This window comes from Diplodia seriata, assembly GCF_021436955.1.
Source record: "Diplodia seriata strain FDS-637 chromosome Unknown scaffold_1, whole genome shotgun sequence".
Lineage (NCBI taxonomy): Eukaryota > Fungi > Ascomycota > Dothideomycetes > Botryosphaeriales > Botryosphaeriaceae > Diplodia > Diplodia seriata.
The window spans coordinates 3,705,277-3,732,216 of record NW_027117308.1 but is presented as its reverse complement, the minus strand read 5'-3'; the positions used below and the strand labels follow the sequence as shown (position 1 = coordinate 3,732,216).

Below are 26,940 nucleotides of genomic sequence, written 5' to 3'. Positions count from 1 at the left end.
ATGGACGCGCTCTCCCATAGCCCGCGCGCCCTGCGCCTGCTCCATCAATCCACTCCCGCGTTAATCGCCCTATGCTTCTGCATCGGCGTCACTCTTGAGGTCGCCTTCCGCCTCCCCCCAAAGCCTCGGCCAGCCCAGAAACCATGGCGGAAAGCGGCCGTCTACCTCTCGTGGCTCCTCATCTTCACCTATGCGAGTGAGCTCGCGCTCTTCGTTACTCGTTCCCTCGTCGACCGTGGATGGTGGGCCCCCCAGGACAGCGTTGTCTTCGCCGTTTCCTCCGTCCTGCTCTGGGGCATCACGACCCTGATCCTGGCAGACTCGGAGTCTCCCCGGTGGACGCCTTACGTCGCTTCTTGGGTCCTCGGCCTGACCATGGAAATTGCCATGTGTGCGCTCTCTGTCTCTGTTTACCCCGACCCGGATCGCTTTACCGGCGCTCAATGCGCTGTTATGATCGCCCGATTGGTCGTTTTTGCCCTATTGGCCCTTGTCGGCGTCGCCCTCTTGGTGCCCCCAAAGGACGAGAAAGAGCAGAGTCCCGACGAAGAGCGCCAGTCACTACTCACGGCCTCTCCTGCCGAGAGCCAGCCCAGCATAACGTACGGGTCCATTGCAGAGGATGCGAAAGAAGGTGGTTCGGAGAGCGAGGATGACGAGAAGGAAGTCAAAGAGCGCCAGCGCCAGCGCCTGTTGGACGCCGGCGGCTGGTGGGCTTACCTCAAGAGCTTCTTCATCCTCTTTCCCATCATTTGGCCTTCGCGAAACCGAAAGATCCAGCTTTACCTGTTCGTCATGGTTCTCTGCACGCTGACGGAGCGAGTTTTCAACGTGCTCATTCCGCGGCAAGTGGGCATCATAACCAATCAGCTAGCAGAAGACTGGGACACAGGGCGAATTCCCCTTCGAGCAATCCTCATCTGGATTGGCCTACAGCTGCTGAATTCCAGAGTCGGCATTGACAGCATCTTCTCGATGCTCTCAACAGTTGTGGAGCAGTTTTCCTCCGCACAACTCACCAAAGCTGCTTTCAAGCACGTCATGGGCCTTTCGATGAATTTCCATACGGAGAAGAACTCAGGAGAGCTGTTGAAGGCTGTTGAGCAGGGTCACTCGATCACGGCTATTTTGGAATACATCTTCTTCGAAACCATTCCCCTCATCATGGATCTCGTCGCCGCTTTTGTCTACCTTTCCAATCTTTTCGACGAGTATCTGGCCCTAACTGTGGTGGCTCTTGCCGTTACCTACCTGTACTCCACAATACGACTCACCGCCTACAATAGAGAACGACGCAGGGTTTTCATTGACAAGTACATGAAGGAGAACTCAATCATGTACGAATCGGTGAGCAATTGGCAAACAGTGGCTTACTTCAACCGTGGGGCGTATGAGCAGACGCGGCTCAACGATGCTGTGCATGAACACAGTGATTCTTTCGTCAAGTACAGCTTCACATACAATCTGATCTTCGCGACTCAGGCCTTGATCACGTCCACAGGTCTTCTGGCCGCCAGTCTCATTGCTGCATATCGCATTTCTCAGGGTACTGCCAGCGTTGGAAGCTTCGTCACCCTCGTGCAATACTGGGGAACTCTGTCTTACCCGCTTTCGAACCTTGCTCACTCATATAGCCGACTGTCGTCTGATCTCATCGATGCCGAACGGATGCTCCAACTCTTCCTCACCAAGAGCAGCATCACCGAAAGACCCAACGCTCCTGATCTCAAAGTGGCAGGAGGCCACGTGGAATATGACGAGGTCGGTTTCGCTTACGACCCACGCAAACCAACACTGGATGGGATTAGTTTCGAGGCCAAACCTGGACAGACAATAGCACTTGTTGGCGAGACGGGCAGTGGCAAATCCACAGTCTTGAAGCTACTTCTTCGGTTCTATGACGTGACAAGCGGCAGTATCAGGATCGACGGACAGGATCTCCGCGACGTCACGCTTGACAGCTTGCGTGAGGTGGTCGGCGTCGTCCCGCAAGACCCGTCAATGTTCAACATGTCCATCATGGAGAATATTCGCTATGCGCGCCTAGATGCTTCCGACGAGGAAGTGTATACAGCCTGCCGCGCTGCGGCCGTACATGACAAGATTGTTAGCTTCCCAGATGGATACAAATCCAAGGTTGGCGAGCGGGGTGTCAAGCTCTCTGGAGGAGAGTTGCAGCGCGTCGCCATTGCTCGCGTCCTTCTCAAAAATCCGCAGCTGGTTCTCCTTGATGAAGCAACCTCCGCCGTGGATTCAGCCACAGAGATACAGATCCAAGAAGCTTTCCGAAAGCTCAGCAAAGGCCGAACGACATTTGTGGTCGCCCATCGTCTTTCCACCATCATGGATGCAGACTTGATCCTTGTTCTCGAAAACGGCAAGATCATAGAACGGGGAACTCAGGAAGAGCTTTTGCAGCAGGGTGGGAAATACGTGGACTTGTGGACGAAGCAGACTTCGAGAAGGACAGAGAGTACCGCGAAGAACTCGATAAACAGCTCGGACTCTCTGATTGATGATGTCCACCAAGACTTGACGGGCACGGTCAGTCTACTGGAGCAGCTGGATGGCCAAGGTGATGACGGAGGCGATAAATGTTGCAGCAACCTGCGTGCTAAGTTGGCAAAGAAACTGAAGATAAGCAGTGTGGGTACCGGTGATGAAGAGATGGACGAGCTAGAAGAAGGAACCCCTGGGGATTTGAACTTGATCTCTCCAAGACCAACGTACGGCGAGCAGGATGGAAAGGCATATTTGCCGGCCGACCGGAACAAACAACACGGGCAAGACGACAGACCAGACCCAGTCGAAAGCAGAGATGGGTGTGATAGTCGAGCAGACTCCGAGACGGCATATACTTCTGGTGATGAGGAGCCGCAAAGCGGCAGAACCAAGAAGTGAAAGCAGACCGGCCAGCGTCCAGACACCCGTCATTTGGTCATTCTCCATGGTTGCGTCTCAGCATCCTATCAGCTTCCGACCAAGTATTCCTACACCTTAACGAGACACGATCTCCCGAGCCCTTGTAAGGTCCGCGGCATTCCTACAATGTCTTCCTCAAACAATTACATGGGTTCTACAATAGGCAAGAAATGCCTGAGCACGTCCCCGGGATCACGGTTCTCGTACTTCCCGTTTACGAACCCTCATGCTCTTTTCCGGCACTTCATCAGGCGCAGGCGGCACTATCATTCCATAAGAGTCATCCCATAACAGCTTAGGTTGTAGATTCTTCGGGTCGGAAACAGGCGCAGGCGGCAATTGTGGCTGTTCTCCAAGATACTCTCGGTTTCATTTTTGTTTTCGGCATTGCTCTTTTCTGGATACCTTGATGCATTGGTGCTCACATGCGTGAACGAGTGATTGCTTCCTTTTTTGTTTTCTGTCCCGCTGCGAGTTGTGTTATATGTCTCGGGTTTCTGTTCTGTCTGCCTGTTTTACCTCAGTGCTTGGTGATTTGTCCTGTGCAGTACTAACACTCATCCTTATTTTGGATTTCGGCATGTCCATAACGAAGCTTTTCGGATAGAGGTCTACGACCTGTCAGCTCCGCAGAGGGAGGAACAGGAAAGGGGGGATGACGATGCAAAGAGGGGGTACCAAAGTGTGCATATGTATCGAGCGCCAGCGGTATGCAAATGTGCATTACCATATCGATAGGACCATTATGCAATAGCAATCATGCTTGGAAACCAATTGACAATTCACTCCAGCACAAGTGCAATGGTAGTAGGCTTCATCCATACAGCATATTAGGGGTAGCCTTCTACAATTACTCTTCTTAGCGACGTTACCATGTTCACACGTGAACAGTTATAAAGTCTACATTTAGACGTTGATAGTTCTACGCTTGCGCTGTCAATTATAGCGAACTTCACACCGTTAAGGTCACGTCAACACCATTTTCATTCTCTGAGGCTCTCTGTCTTTCAACTAGTTTCATTTTGTTATCTATATCCCTATTCACTGCCGCTTCCATGTCAATTTGACGACTTCATCGTTGCCAACCTGCCTTCCTTCCAGAAAGGAGAAAAGGGAGAAAGAACCTGTGGCAACGCTCTGCGCGGTTCGCAACTTATGATCGTCTAACCCATTTATTTCCCACTTTCATTCATCGCCTCGGCCGAAGGATAAGAAATTCGTAAAGGACAGACTTTTGTCTCGTTTCGAGCAAGACAAGAAGAAATCTTTCCGATCCCACTCAATAATAAAAACTCCTCGGAAGGCTCGATCGATCTGGTTGGGGGGAATCGAACACACAGAAAGAAAAAGCAGAGAGAAGAACGAACCGCTAAAGTACTGTGCCAGAGGAATGAATTATGGGCTGGAAATTTCGTGACGTGACCAATTGGAGCCGCACATCAATGATGAACCAACGAGCCTTTTCGTGTCCAAAAACCCTGGAGGAAGCAAGACGTTACCGAGGTAATCGGTGCTGTACACCAAGATTCAAGACTTGAGACCAGTGCTCTAAATGTGCGGCTTTGTCGGTCGAAAGCAATTGAAATTTCCCCCGTAGCACAAGAAGAAAGAAATAGGATCCAAGGGATGGAGGAGGCAAGGGGTATTAAGGAGATCCTCAAAGCAGTTGAGATGAATGCCAGTGCAGTGCCGTACTGTGCAAAAGCAGAAGAATCGAAATTGGAAGTCCCATTATAAGGACAAGCACGTCTAGAGGCGGGAAGTTTCGTCGAGAAATTGGCGCGAGATGAGGCGAGCCAACGCGCCGGTGACGCGTAGGCGCCCATCGTGTCTGAAACACATCCCCTCGTTCGTAGGACCGATCAAGTTCGGCGGAGGCGACCAAACCCCAAAGCGTACTGCCATGTCGTGGCGTCGAGATGCTGAAAGAATTGTTGAAGTGGAATTGTGCCTTGGAACGGTCTCCTATGCAAAACTTGTGGCGCGGTGACGATACGCTCAAACTCGCCTTATTCTAATCCTCGCTCGTCCCCATCATTTAGACTTCAACCGGTAGAAGGCGTTGCAGCACGTGCCGAACTCCTCGTTCTCTTCACACTTGCAGCTTCAAGCGACTCGCCTTCTCTCTTCGTTCCCGACACCGATCGAGCTCCCACCTTGGTACGACGCCATTGGTCGAAGGGGCTGCGCTTAGTTGGCTTTGTCATTGGCGCGAACACGGGTTGCTTCGACTCCTGATGGCCGTTTGGTGCGGAGTCAGACGGACCAGCCTCATGATCGATGGGGTCCTCCGGTAGTTCAACGTTCGCATCCTTCTTTGCCGATGCGCGCGTTGTCCGAGACGGCGGAGGCGTAACTGGTTCGAAGAAGCGTTGCGTGGCGGGCGTAGTAGTGTTCGCAGTTGTCTTGGCTGTGCTCTCTGGATCACGCTCGGGCGTGACGTCCCTCACTTCGGCAGGAACAGAGCGCGGAGCACGAGCCTTGTGAGCACGCTTGCGCGGAGTGGCGAGTTGAACCGAAGCATCGACGTCGGTAGATTCTTCTTCGGCAGCCTTAGCAGCAGCACTCTCGCGAGCACGCTTCTGCTCCTCGGTAGGGAAGAGAAGGCGCGGCTGGATGGAGGAACGAGTCACGCGACGGTGGGCCGTGGAGCCAACAGCGCGCGAGCCGACAGCGCGGCGAGTAGGGCTGCTAACTAGACCATCGGAGTCTGAACCACTGTCATCAGAGCCCTCCTTGAATTCGGTGAAAATCTTCTTTCCGCGGCTTCAAATCATTAGCTCGTACATTTAGAGGGTGGGTAACACGACTTACAAAACTGAAACAAAGCCTTCGCCGTTGCGGGCCCTACGATCCATGTCTTCGTCCTCCTTGGACAGGTGGCGCTTGGCAGCGCGAGGTGAGACGCTTGGGCCCGCAAGAGGTGCATCATTCTCGTCGGGCTTCTTGGTGATGAAAGGGTTGTCCTCCTCTTCGTCAAAGCTTGGAACGCGCTCACGGAAGTCAGTGTAGATCTCGATCTTCTCGTGAGCACCATCATCACACTCGTCCATGAAGCTGGGCAAAGTGAAGGTGGTGTGCTTCTTGTTCTTGCGGTTCTTGCGAGGAGACGGCATGGCGTCATCGATGGTGGCGGGGCGATCGTGAAAGAGGATGCGCGCGGTCTGTGCAAACGCAGAAAAAGGCCTCGCCTTATCCTTCTTGCTGGGGGTCTTGGAGGGAGTCGGAAGAACACCAGCCAGAGAATCCCTGGAGCTAGTGACGAATGGGTCCGAGTCGGTGTCGGAGTTCAGAACGTGGTCATCGAACATGACTCTGTGTCCGCTTTTCTTGGCACTGGGACGCTTCTGAGGTGATGAGGAAGGTGAGGCCGGTGGCGAGGTCGCGAAGCTCGAGGCAGGCGCCAGCATATCGATGGTTCCGACCGGAGTGAAGGCGCGAGCGGAGCGGGGTGCCGGGCGCTTCTTGGAAACGTCCAGTCCTTGCGGCACCTGGCCGATGGCATGTCTCGAACGCTGTGCAGCGACGCGGCTGGAGCGACGCGGCGGCGAGTAGGGTTCCCAATCATCGTAGCGAGATCCAAGGTACGGCGCAGGAGGCGTGTGGATGCGCTCCGGCGGCGGAGGCGTGGAAGCCATGGTGGTCGGTGGATAACAATGGTGTTGCAGGGTCGTCGGATGGGGTGCGGGCGGAATTTAGACGAATGCGGCGACGCGCAGCGGGAGCGGGATGGGTGTGGTGAGTGAGAACAGAGCAGGCGCTCGGCGGGACACTAGCAATTGGGCGGGCGTCCGGGGTTCTTGTGCGATCAAGCAGGCGCGGGGGCCAGGGCGCGGATGAAGGTGGTGGTGTTGCGGCAAGGGCGGGTGGTGGTGGTGAAGTGAGGAGGGAGGTGCCAGGGCTGAGGTCGCGGCTCGTCACCGGGACAAAGTGGCTGGGCGGTGCGCGTGAGGCTGGACGCGCCAATTTGGCTGCCGTGGGCGCGCCAAGCCCGCGCACGGTCGGTCCCCACGCGTACGTGTAAGTCGAAAACAGTCAACAACGCGCATCCGACCAGCCATATCGCCAGCACCGCCCGGCCCAGGCAGCGAGGAACAGCACACACTGCAGCAAGCACAGTCCGCCCTGCGTCATCTGGCTCCACCCCACTGCCCCTGATGGCCTCTCCTTCTGCCGACGACCTGCAGCTCTCCGATCCCGAGATCGATTTCGACTCGCCTGTTCCCGCAAAGCAGCCTCCTCGCGAAGACGCCGGGGCATCGCCCTCTGCCTCGCCTGGCAGATCGCGGCCTCAGCGCGCCGAGTCGCGCTACACCTCCGAGGAGGCCCGCGATGAGGCTCTGCGGCGCGAGTTAGATCAGGTGCGGGGCGTAAACAAGGTCATTGAAAATGTCATTGAGAGTCTGGAGAAGGCCAAAAACAACATGCAGGTCAGTCTCGTTCGCACGCTATCTCATTGCACCTATTTACCGACACCTCTCTCTCGCAGACCGTCAACCATACCGTCAATTCCGCCTCCACGCTGTTGCAAACGTGGACCAGAATCCTCTCCGCAACCGAGCACAACCAACGTCTCATTCTCGATCCCAATTGGCAAGGTGCCACCCAAGATCTGGCCGAGATCGAGGCAGATACAATTGCACAGCGACAAGCAATGGAGCGCCGCGAGCGCGAGGAGCAAGCACGCCGTGAAGCAGCTGCTCGCAGGGCTGAAGACGACGAGCGCAAGAGGGCCGAAGCCGCCAGCCGGCCAAGCAGCGCTGCGGGTACAAGGGGGCGGAGGGGTGGATTGCGGGGAAGAGGTTCGGCCAGTTCCGCCAGTACTGGTAGGACCACCCCCGGGGGCTACGTCGGTGTCGGTGGGCAGAGAGGTGTAGGCAGAGGACCCGCCGGTGGACGGACTGCGAGCGGCATCGGCCGGGGCGGCCTGAGAGGGAGAGGACGCGGTTGAACGTCACGGAAAGCGAAATAGAGCACGATTTGCGGCATGGATTGGCGACATGATACCCCAGGGCTTTTGCTTTCTCGCACATAGAACACATTGCGTATTCCCAAAAAGGAAAAAAGGGCAATGTTGCCTGTCAAATTGCACTCACAAAAACAAATGAATGCGTTACCGAATCGGGTAAGAGCCCGCGCAGCGCCGCTGCGTGGGTCGGGTTGGCCATTAAGTTGTTTCTGAAGACCCCGCATACGTCATAGCTCTAGCTACATCTGCCAAGGTCATCTCATATCCAAGATCCCGGATAACTGTCTGTGCCCCCAACGGGCAATGAGCTCGCCGCCGGAGTATTCCCCGCAGCATCAAACGTCTACGAGGAATCTTTCAGAACACATTGTCGTCTCTGTGGGGCAGGCTGCAGAGGGCATGCGCGTGCTCTGACTCAGCGGCAGAGGAATTGGGATGCTTGTGGCTTAATGGCCGGCCCTGGTCCTCCTCTTTCCCACGGAGAATTTTGTAGTGGCAGATCTCGATAAGCTCGAGCATTCGCTCGCTCGTTCCCGCCCCCGCCCCGCCCCGCCTCGCCTCCCAACGAACGGGTAGAGTCCGCGCATGTGGGTGGCTGCAACGATCCCCGTGCGCCGCAGTCCATGCCATTCCTCAAACCTGCCATCGCCGTCCTTGATAGTTGCACCGCCTTTTTCAGTACGACCGCAAATGTTTGTTGTGAATTGGTGTCCTTGAATGAGTGTATATACTGTGAGGGTTTGAGTGACATTTATCCACGGTCGTTTTCTTTCTCCGCCAAAGCCAGCTGTCATAAAAGCGTCGGGCCTGCTCCCTCCGGTCCGAGCTGCTGCTACAGAACGGCATACACAGTACTAGTATCGCAGAGACGTTTCCACGGACAAAACTACGTCGATGCTGCGAATTGTCCAGGTCAAAGCTCAAGGTAGAGTGTTGTCCCACAAGCTTCTCACTGTCACCCCATCTACCCACGCACTGCCCGTGTCATCCTTCTGCACTGTATATCCAACTTCTTTGTTCTCTCCGGGAAGTAGCCAGAAGGCGTTATCATCGAAAAATACCACCGCATTTGCGGGATAATCTAGCCACACCCAAGCTGCTACACCTTTCTCAGCTGTGACGATGAAGGTCCCGGTACCCGCGTCTCCCGAATGGGTGACTGATACCTTCGGATCGACCAGACTCGCTTCGGCAAGAGTGCTTGCGTGCCACCAGTTGCGATGCGCGAAGGTCTGCGTTGTGTTGGTGTTGGGCAGTGACCCTTCAACATCGACGTCGAGCACAAGCAGTACGTCGGTGGGATCGATTCCGGATAGGATGTCGTTCGTGTTTGCACTGAGGACGCGGGTTGTGTTGATAGCTCCCACTTCGACAACCGCGGACGTTGGCGTGCTGACGTTGAGGAGTTCGCCCGCATAGTTCATCCAAGTGAAGTTCGCGGTGCCGGTGGCGGTTTCCCAGAGATCGGAAGTGACGTAGACTTCAAGGTCTCCAGTAGTAATATTCCAGAATGGTGTGATGATGACGTTTTGGTAGACGTCTTTGGCGACGTAGTGCAGCACCTTCCAGCGTCCATCATACTCGATGCCTGCCCAGGTCGGTGCCTGCCAGATGTCTTCTAGCTGCCAGTACAGAGAGCCAAGTTGGCGCTCCGGCATGCCACTGCCACGGCGATAGAACATGATCTGGCTTTTGTAGAAGTCTGCTTGGAATATCTGCGTAGTATGGCACCACGCAGAGAAGTTGGCGATGGAATTTTCCTTGTTGGGGACTGGGTACCATCTCTGTGCTGCTATGGTCATCTCACCCATGCCCTTCGTGGTATTCGCAAAGTTGGTGGTGTTCAACCCTCCTGGTGGGTAATGATGGTTTCGGAGCTGAATTACGGATGAGTTGAACCAGAGGTCTTCTTCGTCGACAGCTTGACGCCAGGTTTGGAGAGACGGCATTGAATGATAGCCAAACTCGTTGGAGAAACGGCCCACAGGGTAAGAACTGTAATTGAAAGCGAAGGCGGAGTCGTAGTTGTAATAGTCGGTATCTCCGTAGATACTACCCTCCGTAGTGTTCTCGTACCTTTCGATCATCGGCTTGGGGGCGCTGTGATTGAGGTACAACCAGCCATTGGTGGTGGAGGACGGCGCGTAGGAAATGCTCCTACTATTTCCAAATACGATTGGTACAAGCGTGTCAAGAAACAGGGTCTCGTATTCAGCCAATAAGCGCGGGAAATCTTCAGGAGATGCCTCTTCAGCCGTTGGGAGCTCCAAGTTTTCCAACTCATTGCCACCGGCCCACATTGCAAGGGAAGGGTGGTGGTTGGCGCGTCGAACTTGATACGTAAACTCTGCACGCACGTTGTCGAGGAACTCGTCATTCACTGGGTAGAGGGCATCCCCGAATTCTGCCTCTTGCCAGCAGAGAATGCCCATTTCATCAGCTAGATCGAGCATGAAGTCTGGTGAGTAAGCTCCAGAGGACCAAACCCGCAGCATGTTCTGGTTGCCGCCCACAACAGCCTGAAAGAGCTGTCTAATGCGCTCTTCTGTAACGCGGACCCAGAATGCGTCCGGAGGGATGAAGTTGGAGCCTTTTGCGTAGAATTCATGACCGTTGACTTCGAAGTGCCAATTGTTTCCTGGAGCGATTCCTTTGGCCAGCTGTTCGTCTGATATTGGTGATTCGTTCAAAACAATGGTTCTGAATCCAGTTCGCTTGTGGACTGTTGCGAGTGAAGTGTTTGTAGCACTGCTGACCGTGATCTCGAGATCATAAAGCGTCTGAGCGCCAAGCCCAGATGGCCACCAAAGCTCGACCGTGTCAGATGCTATCAAGGTACTCCCAGTGATGACATCGTCGCCAATCGTAACGTTTTGCAAAACGCCGGAGGTCACAGTGGTGTTTTCCACATCTCGAAGTATAAAGCGCAACGCAGCTCCAGAGGGAATCTGACCGAGAACATCGACGCTAGCATTTAGCACCCATGGCTGGGACTGGTCGGGTGGCAGGTTGTTCAACTGGCCCAGTCTATAAATGTCCACTAATGTGTTTCGTACGTGAATGTCGTCTGGGCCAAGTTCTACGACGAAAGCAGGCTGCCATGGACCGGCTGGAGCGAAGGCAGGACCCTAGAAGAATCAGCATAACGACATTCAGCATGGAGCAAGGATGAGTTTACCCAATCCCAACCAAAGTCACTTTGCTCCTTTCGAATGAACTGCCGGTTCGGAAACTCGAACAGACCTTCGACGCCATACGGCCAAGTTTCTTGTCCCGGCTCAGCAGCTATTTCATCTGCAATCGTCGGAGCACTTCCGAAATTGATGCTAAGAACTGGGGCAACAGGGCACTTTTTCAGGATCTCGGTGACCTCGAAATAATACTGGCGAAACTGGTTGTTGGTAGCTGCCACGTGCTCTCCACAGAGCTCAATGCTGGTGAAGGTGTCGAGACCGTCGAAGCGCAAGAAAGTCGACGAGGCACTGGAGTTCCTGTTTCGAAAATTAGCGCTTTCACGATTCTACAATAGCAATCTGTATGCCCCGCGGGATGGCCAGCTGCCCATGGCAAGGTCGGACGATTTGTCGCGGGTTCCAATGGGCGAATTATCGAAAACATGTCTGATTCTTGATTGGCGCAACATGGAAGCCAGTGAAGGGGCATGGGTGGGCAGACATGACGCAACGGAAGTCGTTGCCGATGACGTAACCAACGACTCCGCAACTGAGCGACAACGACAATATATAAAAAGATGGAGGGCTAGCGTCGTTGGCAGCTGAGGCTTCGGGCGTCTGAAGGCCTCGATTTCAAGGATTGACCCCAAGCAAGAACCAATGGCTGGCCTGAGGGTAGCTGCCAGCACGCCCTGGACGTAGCCGCCCCAGCGCTCAGCATCAATAGACGACGGGAGAAAGGAAATCGACTGGGGGTTTACGAAGCAGTCAAGACGTACAACAGAGAGGTAAGGGGAGGTGACGTGTAAGTCCAGTTGGCCCGAGCAACCCAGCGCAGATTGAAGTCGTTAAGTGCGTAATACGGGTCTCCTATAACTTGGGCCGCAAACAGATCAAGATGAGCCTGCGATGGCAGTTGGGCAGGCACGGAGATGTTCAACGAAGGATTGGATAGCGTCCAGCCGGGGCCGGACAGATCGACGACGCGCTGGGCAGCCACCGAGACTGCCGCAGCCGCGCCCAGGACGGCCTGCAGATCCCAACGAGGCATGATGGAATTGACAAGAGCAGCGGACGGAGAGGCGCACCACAGCAGAACTGCAGCGGCCGTCAAGACGAGCGCCAAGATGGCCTTTATAGCAAGGCGGGGCCCCGGCAGACAGGAAGCCATCGTCGGATGATGCAATGGGGAGCAGCACAATGGCACAGTCGCATCGCTAGCGGAGGCGGGTAGCCAGGGCGGGGGGCTGCTCGGGCGGGAAGACGGTTGCGACGGGAGGCGGCATTCATGCATGTTTTGGGGCATGACAGGCGGCGTCGCCAGGGCGGGAGCTACTGAGCGTCGCCGGACGTCTCCGCTGCACAGGCGGGGGCCGGAGCGTGGGGCAGCGAGGGCAACTGGGGAGCAGGAAGGCGCGAGCGTCCCACGTGACGGGGCGACAGCAGCCGCCCAACTCGGAACCCACCCTTTAACTTCCAACAGCGACTCCCGATGTCCCCGTCCGTCCCGCATCATGGCCGAGCCCGAGTCCAGCGCTGAGTCGCGCAAGCGCCGCCGCGGCCAGCGCAGCAATCGGCCCTGCGACCCGTGCCGCCGCCGCAAGACCCGCTGTATTGTCGAGTCTGGCTCTTCTGGCGAGTGCACCGTGTGTCTGTACCGGCAGACCAAGTGCACCTACGAGGAGTCTCCTCCCGAGCGCCCGCTCCCTCGCCGCCCTTCCAGCACCGCCGCCTCCACCTCCACCGTCGACGCCGCCACCCGCCATCCGCCCTCCAGCGAGGTCGCGCACCTATCGCCCGGATCCGGCGACATCCCGAGGTCTGCTCCTAGCTTGCCGCAGCTCCCTAGCGTACGCACCAACGAAGAGCTACCCTCCGATGTGCTGAGCTCTGGAGAAGCTTCTGCCGCCGCCCTCGAGGCTGCCCGCGAACGCCAGCGCAATGGTGAGACGGTCAGCGAGGCAGAGCGTGCCAAAGGCGAAAAGTCACTGGGCTTGCACTCGACGCGCTTTGCCGAGCTGTACGGCTTGGGAAGTGACATGGAGCCCATCCTCATGGTCCGCCTTCCCGATCCCTCGACTCTCTAACCGTTGCTGAGTTTGACTGCAGCGTCACCGCCCCTACGATCCGGTGCATCACGAGTTCCGCCTTTCCACCCACGCCATCCGCCGCGTTCTTGAGCGGGACCAAGGCGTGGAGTATCCGCTCTGTTTCCATATCGTGTGTCCATCGGGCTGTCACTCGAGCCACTTGACTGATCCAGTTGCAGGTCAGCGACGAGAAGGCTGCCGGCTATTCCGCCACCCACCAGGAAGTAGACGCCATCGAGGCATGCGTCAAGCCCTTTGGAGATCGTCTTGTCCGTCTGTTCTGGCGCGTTGTCCAGCCGTCCTACCCCATTCTGCACCAAAAGGGCTTTGTGGATCAGTACTCAAGATCCTACCGCTTCGTCCCAAGCGCCCTCTTAGGCGCCGTCTATCTAAACGCAATCAATTGGTGGCATTTTGACCCCTTACTATCGACGCACCCTCCGCCGGATCTCTCAAATCTGAGGCGACTTACCTTACACGCCATTCAGAATTCATACCATCGCCCGCGGTTGTCTTCAATTGAGTCTATTCTCCTGCTCTTGCAGTGCAAGCCCGAAGATCCGTTGAATCCCGACCACACTTTCGGCTGGGGCTTGGCCTCTCAGGCATTAGCAATCGGCGAGGCTTGCGGTCTCCACCTTGATGCTTCCGGCTGGGCAATTCCGGACTGGGAGCGCGCACTACGCAAACGCCTTAGCTGGGCCTTATACATGCAAGACAAATGGACCGCCTGCGCTTATGGTCGACCGAGCCACATCACTGACGATGAGTGGGGCGTAAGAGACCTTGATTCAGCCGACTTCGGGGACTGTGAGGCAGACTCGGATGATCCTGCCGGAGCGGCCATTCAAGCTGGCCAGGAACAGTTCCTTCACATGGTACGGCTATCGAAAATACTCGATGTTGTCTTGAAAAGATTCTATTCCGTCAAAGGCTGTGTCAATCAGGACACAGTCGACTTGTACACGAAAGCACAGCCCGTTATAGAATCGCTGGCCGCCTGGTACAGGTCTATACCGCGCTCATTACACATGGACTCTTTGCCTCCACGACAGCTTTGCCCAAATGGTAAGTTTGTTTCCTCTGTGGATTTTCGTGAAATGGATGGCCACTTCCAGAAATACTTCTGCATAACTACAGAAGGTTAGCAAACCGCCACAAGCCCCAAAGCAACTACACCAATGCTTTAGTTAAGCCGTCTAGACTACCTCTGCATGGGCAGGTACTTCCGGTATCTGTAGGCCGGGTAGTCTAGCCAGGTCCGCGTCTTCCCCCAACATCCATCGATGTTTCTCTCTCGATGTCGATCGCCTCCCCGATACTGATTCCTCACAGGATATCTACACCTTGCATATTTTGGCGTTACAACTCTCCTGTTGCGCCGGCTCCTCAGGTCAACGGCGCTTGCTCCTCTATGCTTGGACATACAAGTGTTGAACGCCATCCGTCAATACGGTTATGACACCGCAATGAAAGCCACAGCTTTAGTCGCCTTGCTGCGTCCGGAGCACTTGGACGCTTTTTGGTATTTTGGTACGCTGAGGGCACAACCTTGCGGATGACAGTCTTGTCTAACGGCTAACTCTTCAGTTTCGCCCTACCTTTTTTCTGTTATTGGGTCCTTTACCACCCTATTACTCGTGACCTCACTCACACCGTCGGAGCGGGATCACTGGCGTGAGACACTCAACTCGTACATCTGGACACTCCGCACGATGAGTAAATCCAACGAGCCCATCAGATACGCGGTCAACCGACTCGAAGGAGCAATCTTGCGTGGGCTCGAACATGCTCTGGTTATTGCTGTGGACGGTCCGTCGACCGAAATGGCCGAGACCCCCCAGCAAACCTTTGAGGCAGGTGTCAACGGATTTGGTTTTGGAATCTCTGAAATCAACGACTGGGAATACCAAGGTCAAATGCACTTGGGCGCCTTTGATTATTTGAGTAACAATGCACCTGCTGCGCAGATGCAGTAATAAACATTTAGACGGCATTTGACAAACCACTGACGACCAGCGAAATATCCGCGGGATGCAAAGGTTGGAACATAGTCTTCAAGGGAAGTTCGTGTTCTTTGAAGCACTTTCGTGCCTTGACCTCATACTATGATCTCCCCTTGGAGCATTCATCGCGTGGTTCGTCATTTGCTGCAAGGTGTTCCCTAGGACCTGCCATTAGCTCCGTTTGATTGGGACCGCTATCTACAACTGTTGCGACAGGCGCAAAGAAACATCAGTCAACTTGATGGCACCATCTTCTACAAAGATACCCAGCTCTTTAGTCTCTTTTCTCACACTCTCTAATGTACCATTTGTTTCACCGTCCGTCTTCGCATGCACATCATTGGACTCTACCGGAGAGCGGTTGGGTAGGCGATAGCTTATCGACCTGCCGCCGACAAATACCTCCAGGACGTTGGTCTGCACAACCACAGTGACGGATCCATCGACCACTATGTTGTTGTGGCGAGCGATCTCGGGACCATCGACTTCTCTGGGGAGGTACTGCTTGTACTGGTCGGCCCAGAAGTCGTCAAGGGGCGGATCATCCGACAGCAAGACAACGTCGAAACGATTTGACGCCGTCGGCTCAAATCGCAAACGGTGCCCCTTCATATCCCCATCGACCCGGAGCAGAAGTCCAAAGGAGGCCGCGTCGTGGGAGGCGATATTGAACTGGAAAAGATAGTCGACCGGGTCCGTTACGTGGCGCACCGGCAGGAAGTGTGCTGAAGTTTCCCCCACGGACGAAAGTTCCAGGACCGGCGGTAAGCTAGCGGAATCCAATTCGGCGGCCTTCTCGAAGGAAGCGTTAAGAGCTTCCCGGCTCGGTTCGAGCACGAGGGACCCATCTTCGTTCGCAGAGACCTCCCTAGGCGTACCCATGTCACCGCCCCAGAGCCACTTGCCATCGCCGTGGTAGCGGTCGGCTATCCAGCCAAAGTAGATGCGCTTGGACGGGTCGCCCGCCTTCGGACACGACTTGGCGGCATACCAGCGCCGAGCATCAAGTCTGCCGCCCGAGGCGGCCCGAGGCGTGCGGAAGGGGCCCCTGGGCGAGGATGCCACCTTGTACACGGTCCCGGCGTTCGGCGAGGAGAAGCGCGAGTAGACCAGGTACCAGTTGCCGTTGGGCAGGGAGAAGAGCTCCGGGCACTCAGGGCAGAAGAGGTCGTTGGGGGCGTAGAGGGGTTGGGGCTCGGCGGTCCAGTGGTCGAGGTCGTCTGAAGTAAGGAGGGCGATGCAGCCGCGTGTCCAGTAGGGCCCAGCGGCAAGGCGGGTGGCAACGAGCATCCAGTAGCGGTTCTCGGTGGGGTTGAAGAAGACGTAGGGGTCGCGGAAGTCGATGTCTTCGAAGACGGAGTCCTGGGTGGGCGAAGTGATGGTGATGGGAGCGAGGGGCTGAGTGAAGGCGGAGCCGTGCTTGTCCGGGGAGGTGGCGTGCAGGATGACCTGCTTGCCGCCGGCAGAGAGGTTGTAGCCGGTGTAGAAGATGTGCATGTTGCCGTCGGGGCCCTCGACGGCGGAGCCGGTCCAAGCACCGTCGGCGTCGGGAGCGTCGCCGGGCTTGCCTGGACGGAGGGCAGGGCTCTCGTCGCGGGCCCAATTCACCAGGTCTTTGGAACGTAGGCGGTGCCATGAGGAACGGAGCCGGGGAGGATGGTGGATGGTGTTGGGGGGTGTGGCCAGATGGAAGAGGTGGTAGGAGCCGTCGACGAGAAAGGGAATGGCGTCGGCGGCGGCCTGGGTGTCGGACGGCCTGCTGTAGTTGCGAGAGACAGCGGCATGGTGCTGCGAGCGGGCAATGAGAGAAGGCATGGCTCGCTTTGCAGAGGACGAGGCCGACGGCGGATGTACTACAGTAGGTGGTTTTGGGCGTTAGTGATATAAGCCACCGGCACGAGGGCGAGCGGCGAGTCATGGCCATGGCCACGGCCAGCTCGGCAGTTGATGGCTTGCCGGGGCTGGCGGCCGGCCGGCCGTGTGGTGGGTACTTCTGCCACCCGCGCTTGGCACCAGCCGGCCGACGGCTAGCAGAGTGGGTTCCAGCGCTCTCGGCTGCACCGCCAGGAGCACTAAGGAACCTAGGAACCCCTAGCACCGCACCACGGACTTCTCCAGCTTTCCCCAGATCCGCCCGCCGGCTATTTCGATATAACTGCAGTGGCAGAAGACACAGCAACGTCGTCGCCGCGTGCCGCTGCTGCTTGGCTCCTGCGCTTCCTTTGTTGTACCACCTTCCCCCTTCGCTCGCCGCAGCGTTCCCAGCGCCATGGGTCTCCGCATCGAACACCCCTACGCGTGGCTTTTCTGCGCCTTCGCAGCCCTCGGGGCTTGTTTGTACGGCTACGATGGTACGTGAGAGGCTTCTTTGTTCGGGGAGATAAGCACTGGGACGGGTAGAAACGCCTGCTCACGCCGGAGCTCATGCCCGTGGACTCTAGGCGTGTACTTCACCGGTGTCAGCGCCATGGATGTCTTCGTCAAACACTTCGGCACGCCCAAAGCCGACGGCAGCGGCGGCTACGAGATCAAGGCGTCGGACCTATCGGTCATGACCTCGATGATCAACGTCGGCGAGCTGGTGGGATCGCTGACGGCCGCCCCGATGAACGACTTCCTCGGCCGCAAGGGCGTCTTCCTCATCGGCGCCCTGACTGTCATCGTTGGCGTTGTCCTGCAGCTGGCGACGGACCACAGTCACGCATACATCATCGGCGGCCGCGTCATCCTGGGCTACGGCGTTGGCGCCTTTTCGTCGACGAGCCCGCTATACATTGGTGTGAGTGCTTTGTTTTATTTTTCTGGTTTTATTCCCTTCCTTTTTTTCCTTTCTTTTTCCCCCCCTTCCCCGGCAGCAAGGGAGACGGATCGCGTCACCTTCGTGTCACACGCATCAATCAGTCGGACCCTGGGCCCCGATGACAACGCGCGGCACTTGCTCTCGGTAAAGGTGTTCGCCAAGTGGCCATAGCTCTCGGCGTCGACCACCGATAACCCTATACATCCTGAAGGTGGAGAAGAGGCGGTTGTGGCTTGCTCATTGGCTCGTGCTGCGGTTATTGGTGGAGCATGCACTAATGCCTCCGGGTACCTCCTACGCGGCTCCAGACCGGACCTCTACTGATGGATATCAGAGCACAGCTGACAGATGTGTGATCAACAGGAAGTGGCGCCCACGCACATCCGCGGCCCGCTGCTCATGTGCTGGCAGCTCACGCTGTCTGTCTCGCAGATCGTGGCCGCCGCCATCAACCGCGGCACCGAGTCCCTGACCACCACAGCGGCCTACCGCATCCCCATGGCCGTGCAGCTGATCTTTCCGCTTCTGATTCTGGCCTTCCTATGGTGGGTGCCCGAGTCGCCGCGTTGGCTGCTGCGCAAGGGCAAGGGCGAAAAGTGCGACAACGCCTTGCGCCTCATCCACCGTGAGGACAAGGCCTACTCGTCGCACGCCGACATGCTCGCGCTACAGAGAGACCTCGACGACGAGGCCGCCATGGCGAAAGACTCGTCGTGGCTCGACCTCGTGCGGGATCCCATCGAGCGCCGTAAGGTTCTCTACTCGGCCGGCGCCCTCATCGCCCAGCAGATCAACGGCATCCAGTGGTTCTACTACTTTGGCACCGTCTTCTCCAAGGCCATCGGCCTCGATGACCCCTTCCTCATGACATTGATCGTGTTCATCATCCAAGTCGTCGTCGTCTTCGCCGCCGTCCTATGTGCAAACAAGCTTCCCCGTAGGCCCCTGCTTCTGATAACCACCGGCATCATGACCATCTCCATCTTCATTGTGGGCTGCCTGGGCATTCCGGGCGGCCAGGTGTCTGAGACGTTTGGCAAAGTGATTATAAGCTTCGTCATCATCGAGATTACGGCTTTCAACTTCGCCTGGGGACCTCTTGGTTGGACCATTGTAAGATTCCTATTCCCTTTTCCTCTTTTCCATTCACTTTGAACCTTTCTCCAGCCGCGCAGGCCGCTGACCCAGCTCCAGGCATCCGAAATGGCCGTCGGCCGCAACCGCAACAAAATCTACGCCATCGCCGTCGCCTGCTTCTGGGTCACCGTGTGGGTCACTGTCTTTACCCTGCCGTACCTGTACTACTCTGCCCACCTTGGTCCGAAGACCGGCTTCGTCTACACCGGCCTCTGCTTCGTATCGTTGGCGTACGTGTGGTTCTGCGTCGGAGAGGTCACCGGACGGACCATGGAGGAGATTAATGACTTCTTCATGAAGGTATGTCCCCTTCTTTTTTCAATATATATATATATAAAAAATAGCTCTTGCGTGAGTGTAACCGTTCGAATTCGCTAATGTTTGACTTCCTTTTTTTCTTTTCTTTTTACAGGGCATTCCTGCGCGCGAGTGGGCTCAGCAACCACGTCGGCCGCACCCAGAAGACAGCTCCGACACTTTCGAAATTACCAACGAGAGGACGAAGAACGACGAGCACGCCTAACGGACAAGAAAATGCGTTCCCTCTAGAATGCGGGCGGATCATTTGTTCCTTCCTGATTGGCAAAAAGTAAAGAATGAAAGACAAGATTGAATATATCACTTAGCTGGAGTGTATCTATGGAGAAGAAACTGTTTTGAAACTTAGTCATGCTACCTTCCTTGCCCCTGCAGATTACGAATCGTTGTTTTAGTTGATACCCCCATCACCCCAGCGGAGTCTGTATGCACACAGTCAAGTGTATGAAGAGAAGGCAGCGAGCGAGCGTATGCAAGAAGATCTGTCAATTCGTATCAGGGCTTGCAATACCCCTCCGTCCTCCATAGAACACCCCGAAAATGAGGCTTACGTGCGTTATCTTGTTTTCGTCCATGGTCATGACGGCAAATGCCTGAATGGCGGTGATCACCCAATAGTGTTACCACCCTCTTTCGTCGAAGATGCGGACGACTCCGGGCATGCTCCTCTGATAGATGCACAGTAGTACTACTATGTATGGGTCTCGGCGGTAGCCCTTGAGCCGCGTGGCTGTGCTTGGCTATGCAGAATACTATGTGACGCGCTCGACGGGTGATGATTTGCGGTCAAATCATGAGGCCCCTGCAGATGCCTGCCGGCGTCGATGGGTTGGCAAACACCGGAGTTGCCGAAGCGTACACACACCAGCGGAACCGTCTCCAATGTTAGGCTGACTTGAGCGAAACATCACGACAAGGAATAGAAAGAAGCGTATCTTGTGAAGGGGACGCAAAACTTACAAGGAGTGTAGTCAAAAGTCCATGCTATGGGATATGTGCAAACTGTACAGGTGAGAAATGATCATTGTAGACTACAAAACGCCGTGTCCCTGAATCAAACGCCCACTCGGTATTGTGCTGCCCAAACAACCCGTCCTGAAAGTAAAAAGCATCAAGTAACCGTCCAGATCCACCTTTTTTTGACCAATCACTCGCCCATCTACGAGGCTGACGTTGCCTTGAGAGCGAATGCAAACAGGCTATCCATCTGTACCCACTGCCGACCGTTCCGATCCAGATACGATTTGACGACATCTCCCCACGTCTCGAATCTCTCTCTGTTGACCTCCGCCAAGATGGTGACCTTTTCCTCCATCTCACCGTTGACGCCCTTGCCCATACCGCGCTCCTTTGATATCGCCACCTTCGCCTTGTCGACGTCGAACAAGCTCTGAAGGTACAGCAGCTGGTTATACATGGCCTTCTCGCCGTACTCGTAAGCCATACGGCCGGCGCAGCCGAGACCGCGGCCTTGAGGGCCCAGACAGCGGTGGCCATACACGCTCATCTGACGCGTGCGCGCGCCGCAGGCAGCGTCATCGCAGACGAGCCAGCCGGCATAGTAGCGGGCTGTGTGTTGGCGGATTTGCGCCTCGAGCTGCGAGGACACGGAGAGCGTGGAGATGAGACGGCCGCAAGAGGTGCTGGTGCAGACCAGACCATCGTGTGAAACCGTCTCTGGAGTCTTTGCAAGCCCACGGAACGTCGACTGGTGCTTGCAGGATGGGCAGCGGAGTGAGAGAGGCATCGAGTCCTTGAAGCGGACCTCATCTGGTATTTGCGTCTCCAGAGGGTGGATCTCGACATCCTGCGAGTTGGCAGATGCAGTGCTGACGCGGTACTTGGATGTGTCAAGACCAAGGCACTCCGCAAGTCGAGTGACGTTGGTGCCTGCTATGGGGGCACAGAGACGCTCAACGGGAGGCAAGATTTGCTTGTGGAGATAGTAATCGATGTCTGCGTTCGTCAGTCTTGAGTATCTTCGGGGGAAGTAGGTCATGTTGGCTTACCAGGCTTGAGGCCAGAATCAGCCCTCATGACATCATCGAGGGTGTAGGCGTTCTTTGCAGCAGTCTCAGCAGATCCACCGCTCTCCCCAGTAATGACGAAGGACATGACATCCTTGGCTTTGACATGCTTGCCCTTTGCCATAAGGCGGAGCGCGACCTGGACGGAGGGCATACTGTTGGCATTGGGGTATTCCTTGGGATCTTTGCCGAGCTGGGTAAAGATGGTGTACTTTTGAGGGGGAACCTTGAAATCGCGCATCTTCGCCGCCAGCTCCCGGAGGTACTCATGGATCTTCTCAACGACAACTTCCGGATCTTCTCCGGAAAGCAAGAAGTTGAGGAGCTTCGAGGAAGTCTCTTTTGACAGAGCACAGTACTCTCTGCGCCTCATGTCAAGGCCCTTGACCTCAAGCTTCTCCGTCCACTTGCCATCTACTTCGATCATGTTGATAGCAGCATACTTCTTCTTGGCATGCAGAAGCAGGCGGCGGAAAACGTTGTCAATGTCGATCTCAAGAAGCTTGTAGCTGTCGTTGACGTCCCTCTTAAACTCGTTACCAACCTTGAACGCGTCTTGCATATTGTCCATGTTGGTGTTGATCATGACGGAATCGGTATCACCATAGATGACGCGAAGCATCTTGCTCTCAGCCAGATCTTTGGTTCTACGCAGAATCTCACGACCCTTGTATGTTGTAAGCATGGCAAGAGGGCGGGCGTAGAACCGCGACTTGGTGTATCCAAGACAACCGTACATGGAGTTAGCAGTGAGCTTCAAGGCCATCTGCTTGATATCCCAGGTCGCTAGTTCGTCTCGAGACGCCGTGGGGGACTTCATCAGCTTCTTGACTTCCCTTCTCCGATTGACAAGCGTGGCAATGAGTCGCGGAAGGATTCCCTGGTTTTGTGATGCGTCCGGAACCTCAGGAACCTTCTCGTCCTCCTCGCTGAGTTCGGACCGTTCCACGGTGGTGAAGCAGATGTTGAACTCCTGGATGATGCTGGGGTATAGAGAGTTGAAGTCCATGACAAGGATGAAGCGGTCGTAAAGTCCCTTTTCAGGCTCGAAGACGAGACCGCCCTTGTACTTATCCTTCTTCTTGGCATCGGCGCCCTCTTCCCCTTCCACAGTCTCCTCGCTCAGCTTCTTGTTGCCCTTGCCGAAGACCTTGTCAGGGCAAATGTACTTGTTACGGTAGAATTCGTGGAGCAGAATGTACTCGTTTCGCTCGGCTCTAGTACCACCGAGAGTGCGTCCCCAGGAGTTGCCGGCAAGGTTGGTCAAGACCTTGGTCAAAGGGAGCATTTGAACTTTTAACGCAATGGCCGCGATGAAGAAGGTGTCAGCTTCGCAGTGCCTGAGATAATTCATCAAGCCCTCGCGCTTCGTTGCCCATGTCTTCAGGGCCGTCTCGTTGTCTATATCTTGACGGAACTTGCCTTCACCGAGGACCAGCTCGCACATCTCGTTCAAGCTCCAAGACTGGCACTTGGTCATCAACGACTTGCCAAGGTCGTTTGCCAGATCACAGAGAAGGCGCCCAGCGGCAATCTGTCTCTCAGCAAAGAAGCTACCACTGCCTTTTCCGAGGTTCTTGGGCCAATCGTTCCTTCTCAAGCGGCCAATCCTATGCCAACCGGGAGTCTTCTTCTCACGCAAGCGGTTGAGCAGAACGCTGTAATCGACATCCTCGAGACGGTGGCCCATGATAACATCGGGGTCCATTTTGCCAAGAATAGCCATGAACATGCTGAGAAGACCTTGCTCATTCCTCTCCATTTTGATGGTGCCGGCATGTTTCTCGGCCTCGTACTTGAAACCAGTCGGGTAGGAGTCGCCGTTGGGACGCATCACGGTGAACGTCTTGCAGGGGAGCTTTTCGGCCGGGGTAGTGTCCGCCAATGCAACGTTCTCGTAGATCCTGGCGCTAGCCATAAGGATTTCCTGCTTGTTGTCCTTGGCATTGAAAGTAGTCCTCAGCGCAATGCTCATCAGCGTAAGCGGAGGTGCCTCGAGGTTGTCGGTATCTCCCAGAGTAGTGATACCATTCGGCTTCTCAACTTGGAACTCAAGTTTACACCATGAGGCGTTGTTGACCGCCTTGAAGTTCGCACCCTCAATCTTCAGCCAGCATGGGCCCATGATATTCTTCCATAACACAAACTGCTCGAAAAGAGATGTGTTGGTCCCGAATACGTGCGAGAAAGTCTCTCCTTTGTAGTCCGTTGGAAGCGCCGACTTGGTGTAAGGATAAAGAAGCTTGAGATATTCCGCTTCCTTCGGGATACCCGGAAGCTCGAAAGCGTACTTTCGAGTGCAAGGCTTAATCTTGTGCATGTTCACTTGGAATCTGGACATCAATCCGTCCACCTCCTCATAGACGTCGCCCATGCTCACCTCTTCTTCCGTGTCCCGGCCTCGCTTCTGGCGGTATTCGCGGGGCAGAAAGTACAGTTTACGTAGGATGTTGTCGACCTTTGCAAAAGCACTGACGAAATGCCCAGTAGATTTGTCCTTGACCTTTCCAAACAGGAAAAGGTTGCCGTTGATCTCGGTGTAGTCGAGCCAGAAAAACCTAAGACTGCCATCATCTTCAAGGGCGTTTTCGGGCTTGAGCTTCCCCGCAGTATACGAGTTTTCGACCGCAGGGCTGCTCTGAACGTTTTGTCTCTGGAGAATATCGTTCCAAGCAGCCGGATTGACTGTCGCGTCTTGCGATGGCCGTGGTGGTGATGAGCTAGCCGGTGTGGGATATGAATCCTGCTTCTTGATCTTCGGCACAGGTCTGCTTCCGGCCATATTGACACCCGCGGTACGAATGCCAGCATGGCCAACAGCCTGCTCGACCTCCATGAGATCATCGTCATCCTCCTCCTCCTCCTCGGCTTTCACGTTGACCATAGAAAACTTCCGCTCAACAGCCTTTGTCACCGGAGAAGAAGGCAGCGGCGGGTCGCTCATCATTGCATCATCTTCTGCAGGCGGAATGTAATTGTCTTCGTCCAACGCACTAGCAGCTGATGGGGTATCGGCCATGACACTGCGATCATCACTCTGATTCTGGCGAGGCTTGTGCTTGCGTTCTTCGACAGGCGGAGAGAGGACGCGAGTCTTCCGTCGAGTTTCAGATTTGACAGTCTTCAAGCGAGGACGGCTGGGTACGTTGGTATCGACTTCGCCCAAAAGATCGGCCATGAAAGCTTCGTCCTCGGCGGTTTTCGCGGGCTGGTGCGCAGTCAGCGTGCTGCCATATCGGTAGGGTAGGGCAGGGCAGGGCATATCTCACTTTAGGCTTAGGGGCAGCGGTAGCAGCTTGTGCGCTGAAGTACTTGTTAATCCCATTTTTGGCCTTCTCTTGTCTCTCCCGATCCTCTTCCCGCTTTCTCTTGGCTATTAGGTGGCGTCAGCACACTGCTATAAGTGAGATGAGGGGTGGAATATGAATCCTCATACCAGCTTTGCCTCTCAGCGGTTGTTCTTCCTCGCTCTCGCTGTCGTATTGGGGCAAGCGTTCGGTGTCCCAATCTTCTCTGCCGTCGTCGGCATAGCCCTCGCCATTGTCGTCGACGACGAAGTCATCCTGATCGAGACGGCTGCGGACAACCTTCTTGTAGCCTTCCTCGTCGACTTCCTCGTACAATTGCTTTTCCTCCTCGACCTGGTAGCTGTCAAGGCGAGTCTTGCCTGCGGCTCTCAGAGCACGCAGCTCGGCCAGGGCTGCGGCTCCTCTTTTGGCCATTTTCGAGAGGAGAGAGCTACAAGATGCGAGTTATGAGCTACTCCGAGACGAGGACATACGTGAAGGCGGGGCGGCGGGTATGGATGGATTTGGAGGCGCGGGTAGTGTTTGGCGGAGTTCGGCGTACAAGCGTCGCGAAATGGCGCGCGACGCGAGACGCGACCCGCGTGCAGAGTCCGTGCGCGCGCTACGCACTAGCAGGGATGTGATATCTACCAACCAGAGCCCCGCCAAACCAGACTTCTGCATCAGCTTCCCAGCCTACCGCCTGTAACACCACCACAATGCCGGAACAGGTCTCCCGCGAACCGCTCGTCTGGATTGACTGCGAGGCAAGCCCTGCGGAGCTCTCTGCCGGCAACGTATCACCCCGCTTACCTCCGCCAGATGACGGGCTTGAATGCCGAGACCGAGTCGATCCTTTCCATAGCATGCTTCGTCACCGACTACGACCTGAACCTGCTAGATGACACGGGATATGAGGCCGTGATCCACCACGACAAGGCCAGGCTTGACGAGATGGACGAATGGTGCACAAAACACCACGCCCTCTCGGGGCTTACTGCAGCTGCCATAGAGTCCACCACCACCCACGAGCAAGCCGCCGAGGGCTTGCTCGAGTACGTTAAGAAATATGCCCCAGAGCGTCGCAAAGCTCTTCTCGCCGGCAACACGGTCCATGCGGACAAGTCTTTCCTCAACAAGGAGCCCTACAACGCCTTGGTCAAACATCTCCACCACCGCATACTCGACGTCAGCGCCATCAAGGAGGCTGCCAGGCGCTGGGCGCCCCAGGAGGTCCTCAAGAAGTCGCCGTATAAGAGGGGCCTGCATGAGGCTCGTGCCGATATTCTGGAGAGCATTGCAGAGGCAAAGTTCTACCGCGATATATTTTTCAAACCTAGCAAGCTACCTGAGCCCGAGAATGCATCGTAATTTCACATGAGCTTTGCTCATGCACTTTTCGCCACTCTCAAGAACTATACTAACTCATGTTCCGTAATGCTGAGCCTCTGAGCCCGAAAGGGCCAGGCTTACCCTTGCGTCTCGCATCTTCAGTCCTCAGGTCAAGCTTCCTTCGAAGCGTTTCATTGCAAGCGGCCCAAGTGTCTAGCAAGGGAAGCCAGGCTGCTCGGTCTAACCTTGGAAACTGCGAAAGCTACTGCACTTTTGCTCTTGAACGATATTTTTGAGTGAACAAGGATACAGCCCAGAGCTGCTTACTTACTGCGGGTTGAAAAGGTGCTTAATGTATATGATAATTTTTTCTTGTCTCAGGTCCCGCACTGCCGGGCAAAGGTAAGCCCATCCAGGCCGGACATCATGTTTCAACTTCACGAATGCACCTACGTTCATGCCACCACTTTAGCCGTCTGTCTGTGATGGCGTGATCGGTTGTAGTCCTGGCACACACCACTGCAGCTCAGCCAGCCCTGGATATACTCTCCGAAGCTAGGCTCTGAGTTCCCCCGCTCTTTCCCTAGCTTGAGTAACTTCCTTTTCTCTGAAACACTACTACCAATATATTTTCTGGGGTCTTCGGTATATTGCCTGGATCGTGGAGGTAGCGAAGAGGGTCGCCCAAGGTGGGGTATTCTGAGGGCCCCTCGGGTCTTCGCCACGCAATGGATACTCTTGCACATAACATGAATCGTCATGGCTCTGCTCTGAAAGCTATTGACGGAATAGTGATCTCGGGACCCAATAGGCAAGAGGATGTCGTGGTTTATATAGTGGTGCTGTTGCCGATCTTGCGGATGAGGACACCGATGAGTC

At 55.6% G+C, this 26,940-nt stretch overlaps 9 protein-coding genes across 9 annotated transcripts; 5 read left to right on the top strand and 4 right to left on the bottom strand.

Moving 5' to 3' along the window:
- SLS55_001070 (uncharacterized protein) lies at positions 1-2,901 on the top strand (the record flags this gene model as incomplete). Its single annotated transcript, XM_066772572.1, has 1 exon — positions 1-2,901. One exon carries the CDS (start codon positions 1-3, stop codon positions 2,899-2,901), a length of 2,901 nt encoding a protein of 966 aa, XP_066637851.1.
- Positions 2,902-4,967: 2,066 nt separating this feature from the next.
- SLS55_001069 (uncharacterized protein) lies at positions 4,968-6,560 on the bottom strand (the record flags this gene model as incomplete). Its single annotated transcript, XM_066772571.1, has 2 exons — positions 4,968-5,688; positions 5,737-6,560. 2 exons carry the CDS (start codon positions 6,558-6,560, stop codon positions 4,968-4,970), a joined length of 1,545 nt encoding a protein of 514 aa, XP_066637850.1.
- A 519-nt stretch (positions 6,561-7,079) lies between these two features.
- On the top strand, positions 7,080-7,873 carry SLS55_001068 (uncharacterized protein; the record flags this gene model as incomplete). Its single annotated transcript, XM_066772570.1, has 2 exons — positions 7,080-7,352; positions 7,412-7,873. The coding sequence occupies 2 exons, from the start codon at positions 7,080-7,082 to the stop codon at positions 7,871-7,873; spliced, it is 735 nt and encodes a 244-aa protein (XP_066637849.1).
- A 938-nt stretch (positions 7,874-8,811) lies between these two features.
- SLS55_001067 (uncharacterized protein) lies at positions 8,812-12,115 on the bottom strand (the record flags this gene model as incomplete). Its single annotated transcript, XM_066772569.1, has 3 exons — positions 8,812-11,019; positions 11,070-11,382; positions 11,826-12,115. 3 exons carry the CDS (start codon positions 12,113-12,115, stop codon positions 8,812-8,814), a joined length of 2,811 nt encoding a protein of 936 aa, XP_066637848.1.
- Positions 12,116-12,578: 463 nt separating this feature from the next.
- SLS55_001066 (uncharacterized protein) lies at positions 12,579-15,133 on the top strand (the record flags this gene model as incomplete). The annotated part of the gene is made up of 4 exons (XM_066772568.1): positions 12,579-13,121; positions 13,174-13,284; positions 13,334-14,032; positions 14,819-15,133. 4 exons carry the CDS (start codon positions 12,579-12,581, stop codon positions 15,131-15,133), a joined length of 1,668 nt encoding a protein of 555 aa, XP_066637847.1.
- Positions 15,134-15,358: 225 nt separating this feature from the next.
- SLS55_001065 (uncharacterized protein) lies at positions 15,359-16,975 on the bottom strand (the record flags this gene model as incomplete). Its single annotated transcript, XM_066772567.1, has 1 exon — positions 15,359-16,975. The coding sequence occupies one exon, from the start codon at positions 16,973-16,975 to the stop codon at positions 15,359-15,361; it is 1,617 nt and encodes a 538-aa protein (XP_066637846.1).
- Positions 16,976-17,429: 454 nt separating this feature from the next.
- On the top strand, positions 17,430-19,620 carry SLS55_001064 (uncharacterized protein; the record flags this gene model as incomplete). Its single annotated transcript, XM_066772566.1, has 5 exons — positions 17,430-17,511; positions 17,602-17,939; positions 18,309-19,073; positions 19,155-19,397; positions 19,510-19,620. The coding sequence occupies 5 exons, from the start codon at positions 17,430-17,432 to the stop codon at positions 19,618-19,620; spliced, it is 1,539 nt and encodes a 512-aa protein (XP_066637845.1).
- Positions 19,621-20,574: 954 nt separating this feature from the next.
- Positions 20,575-25,164, bottom strand: POL1 (DNA-directed DNA polymerase alpha catalytic subunit pol1; the record flags this gene model as incomplete). Its single annotated transcript, XM_066772565.1, has 4 exons — positions 20,575-21,371; positions 21,425-24,650; positions 24,712-24,815; positions 24,879-25,164. The coding sequence occupies 4 exons, from the start codon at positions 25,162-25,164 to the stop codon at positions 20,575-20,577; spliced, it is 4,413 nt and encodes a 1,470-aa protein (XP_066637844.1).
- A 284-nt stretch (positions 25,165-25,448) lies between these two features.
- rex2 (Phosphatidylinositol 3,4,5-trisphosphate-dependent Rac exchanger 2 protein) lies at positions 25,449-26,100 on the top strand (the record flags this gene model as incomplete). The annotated part of the gene is made up of 2 exons (XM_066772564.1): positions 25,449-25,526; positions 25,552-26,100. 2 exons carry the CDS (start codon positions 25,449-25,451, stop codon positions 26,098-26,100), a joined length of 627 nt encoding a protein of 208 aa, XP_066637843.1.
- Between the last annotated feature and the right edge of the window lie 840 nt (positions 26,101-26,940).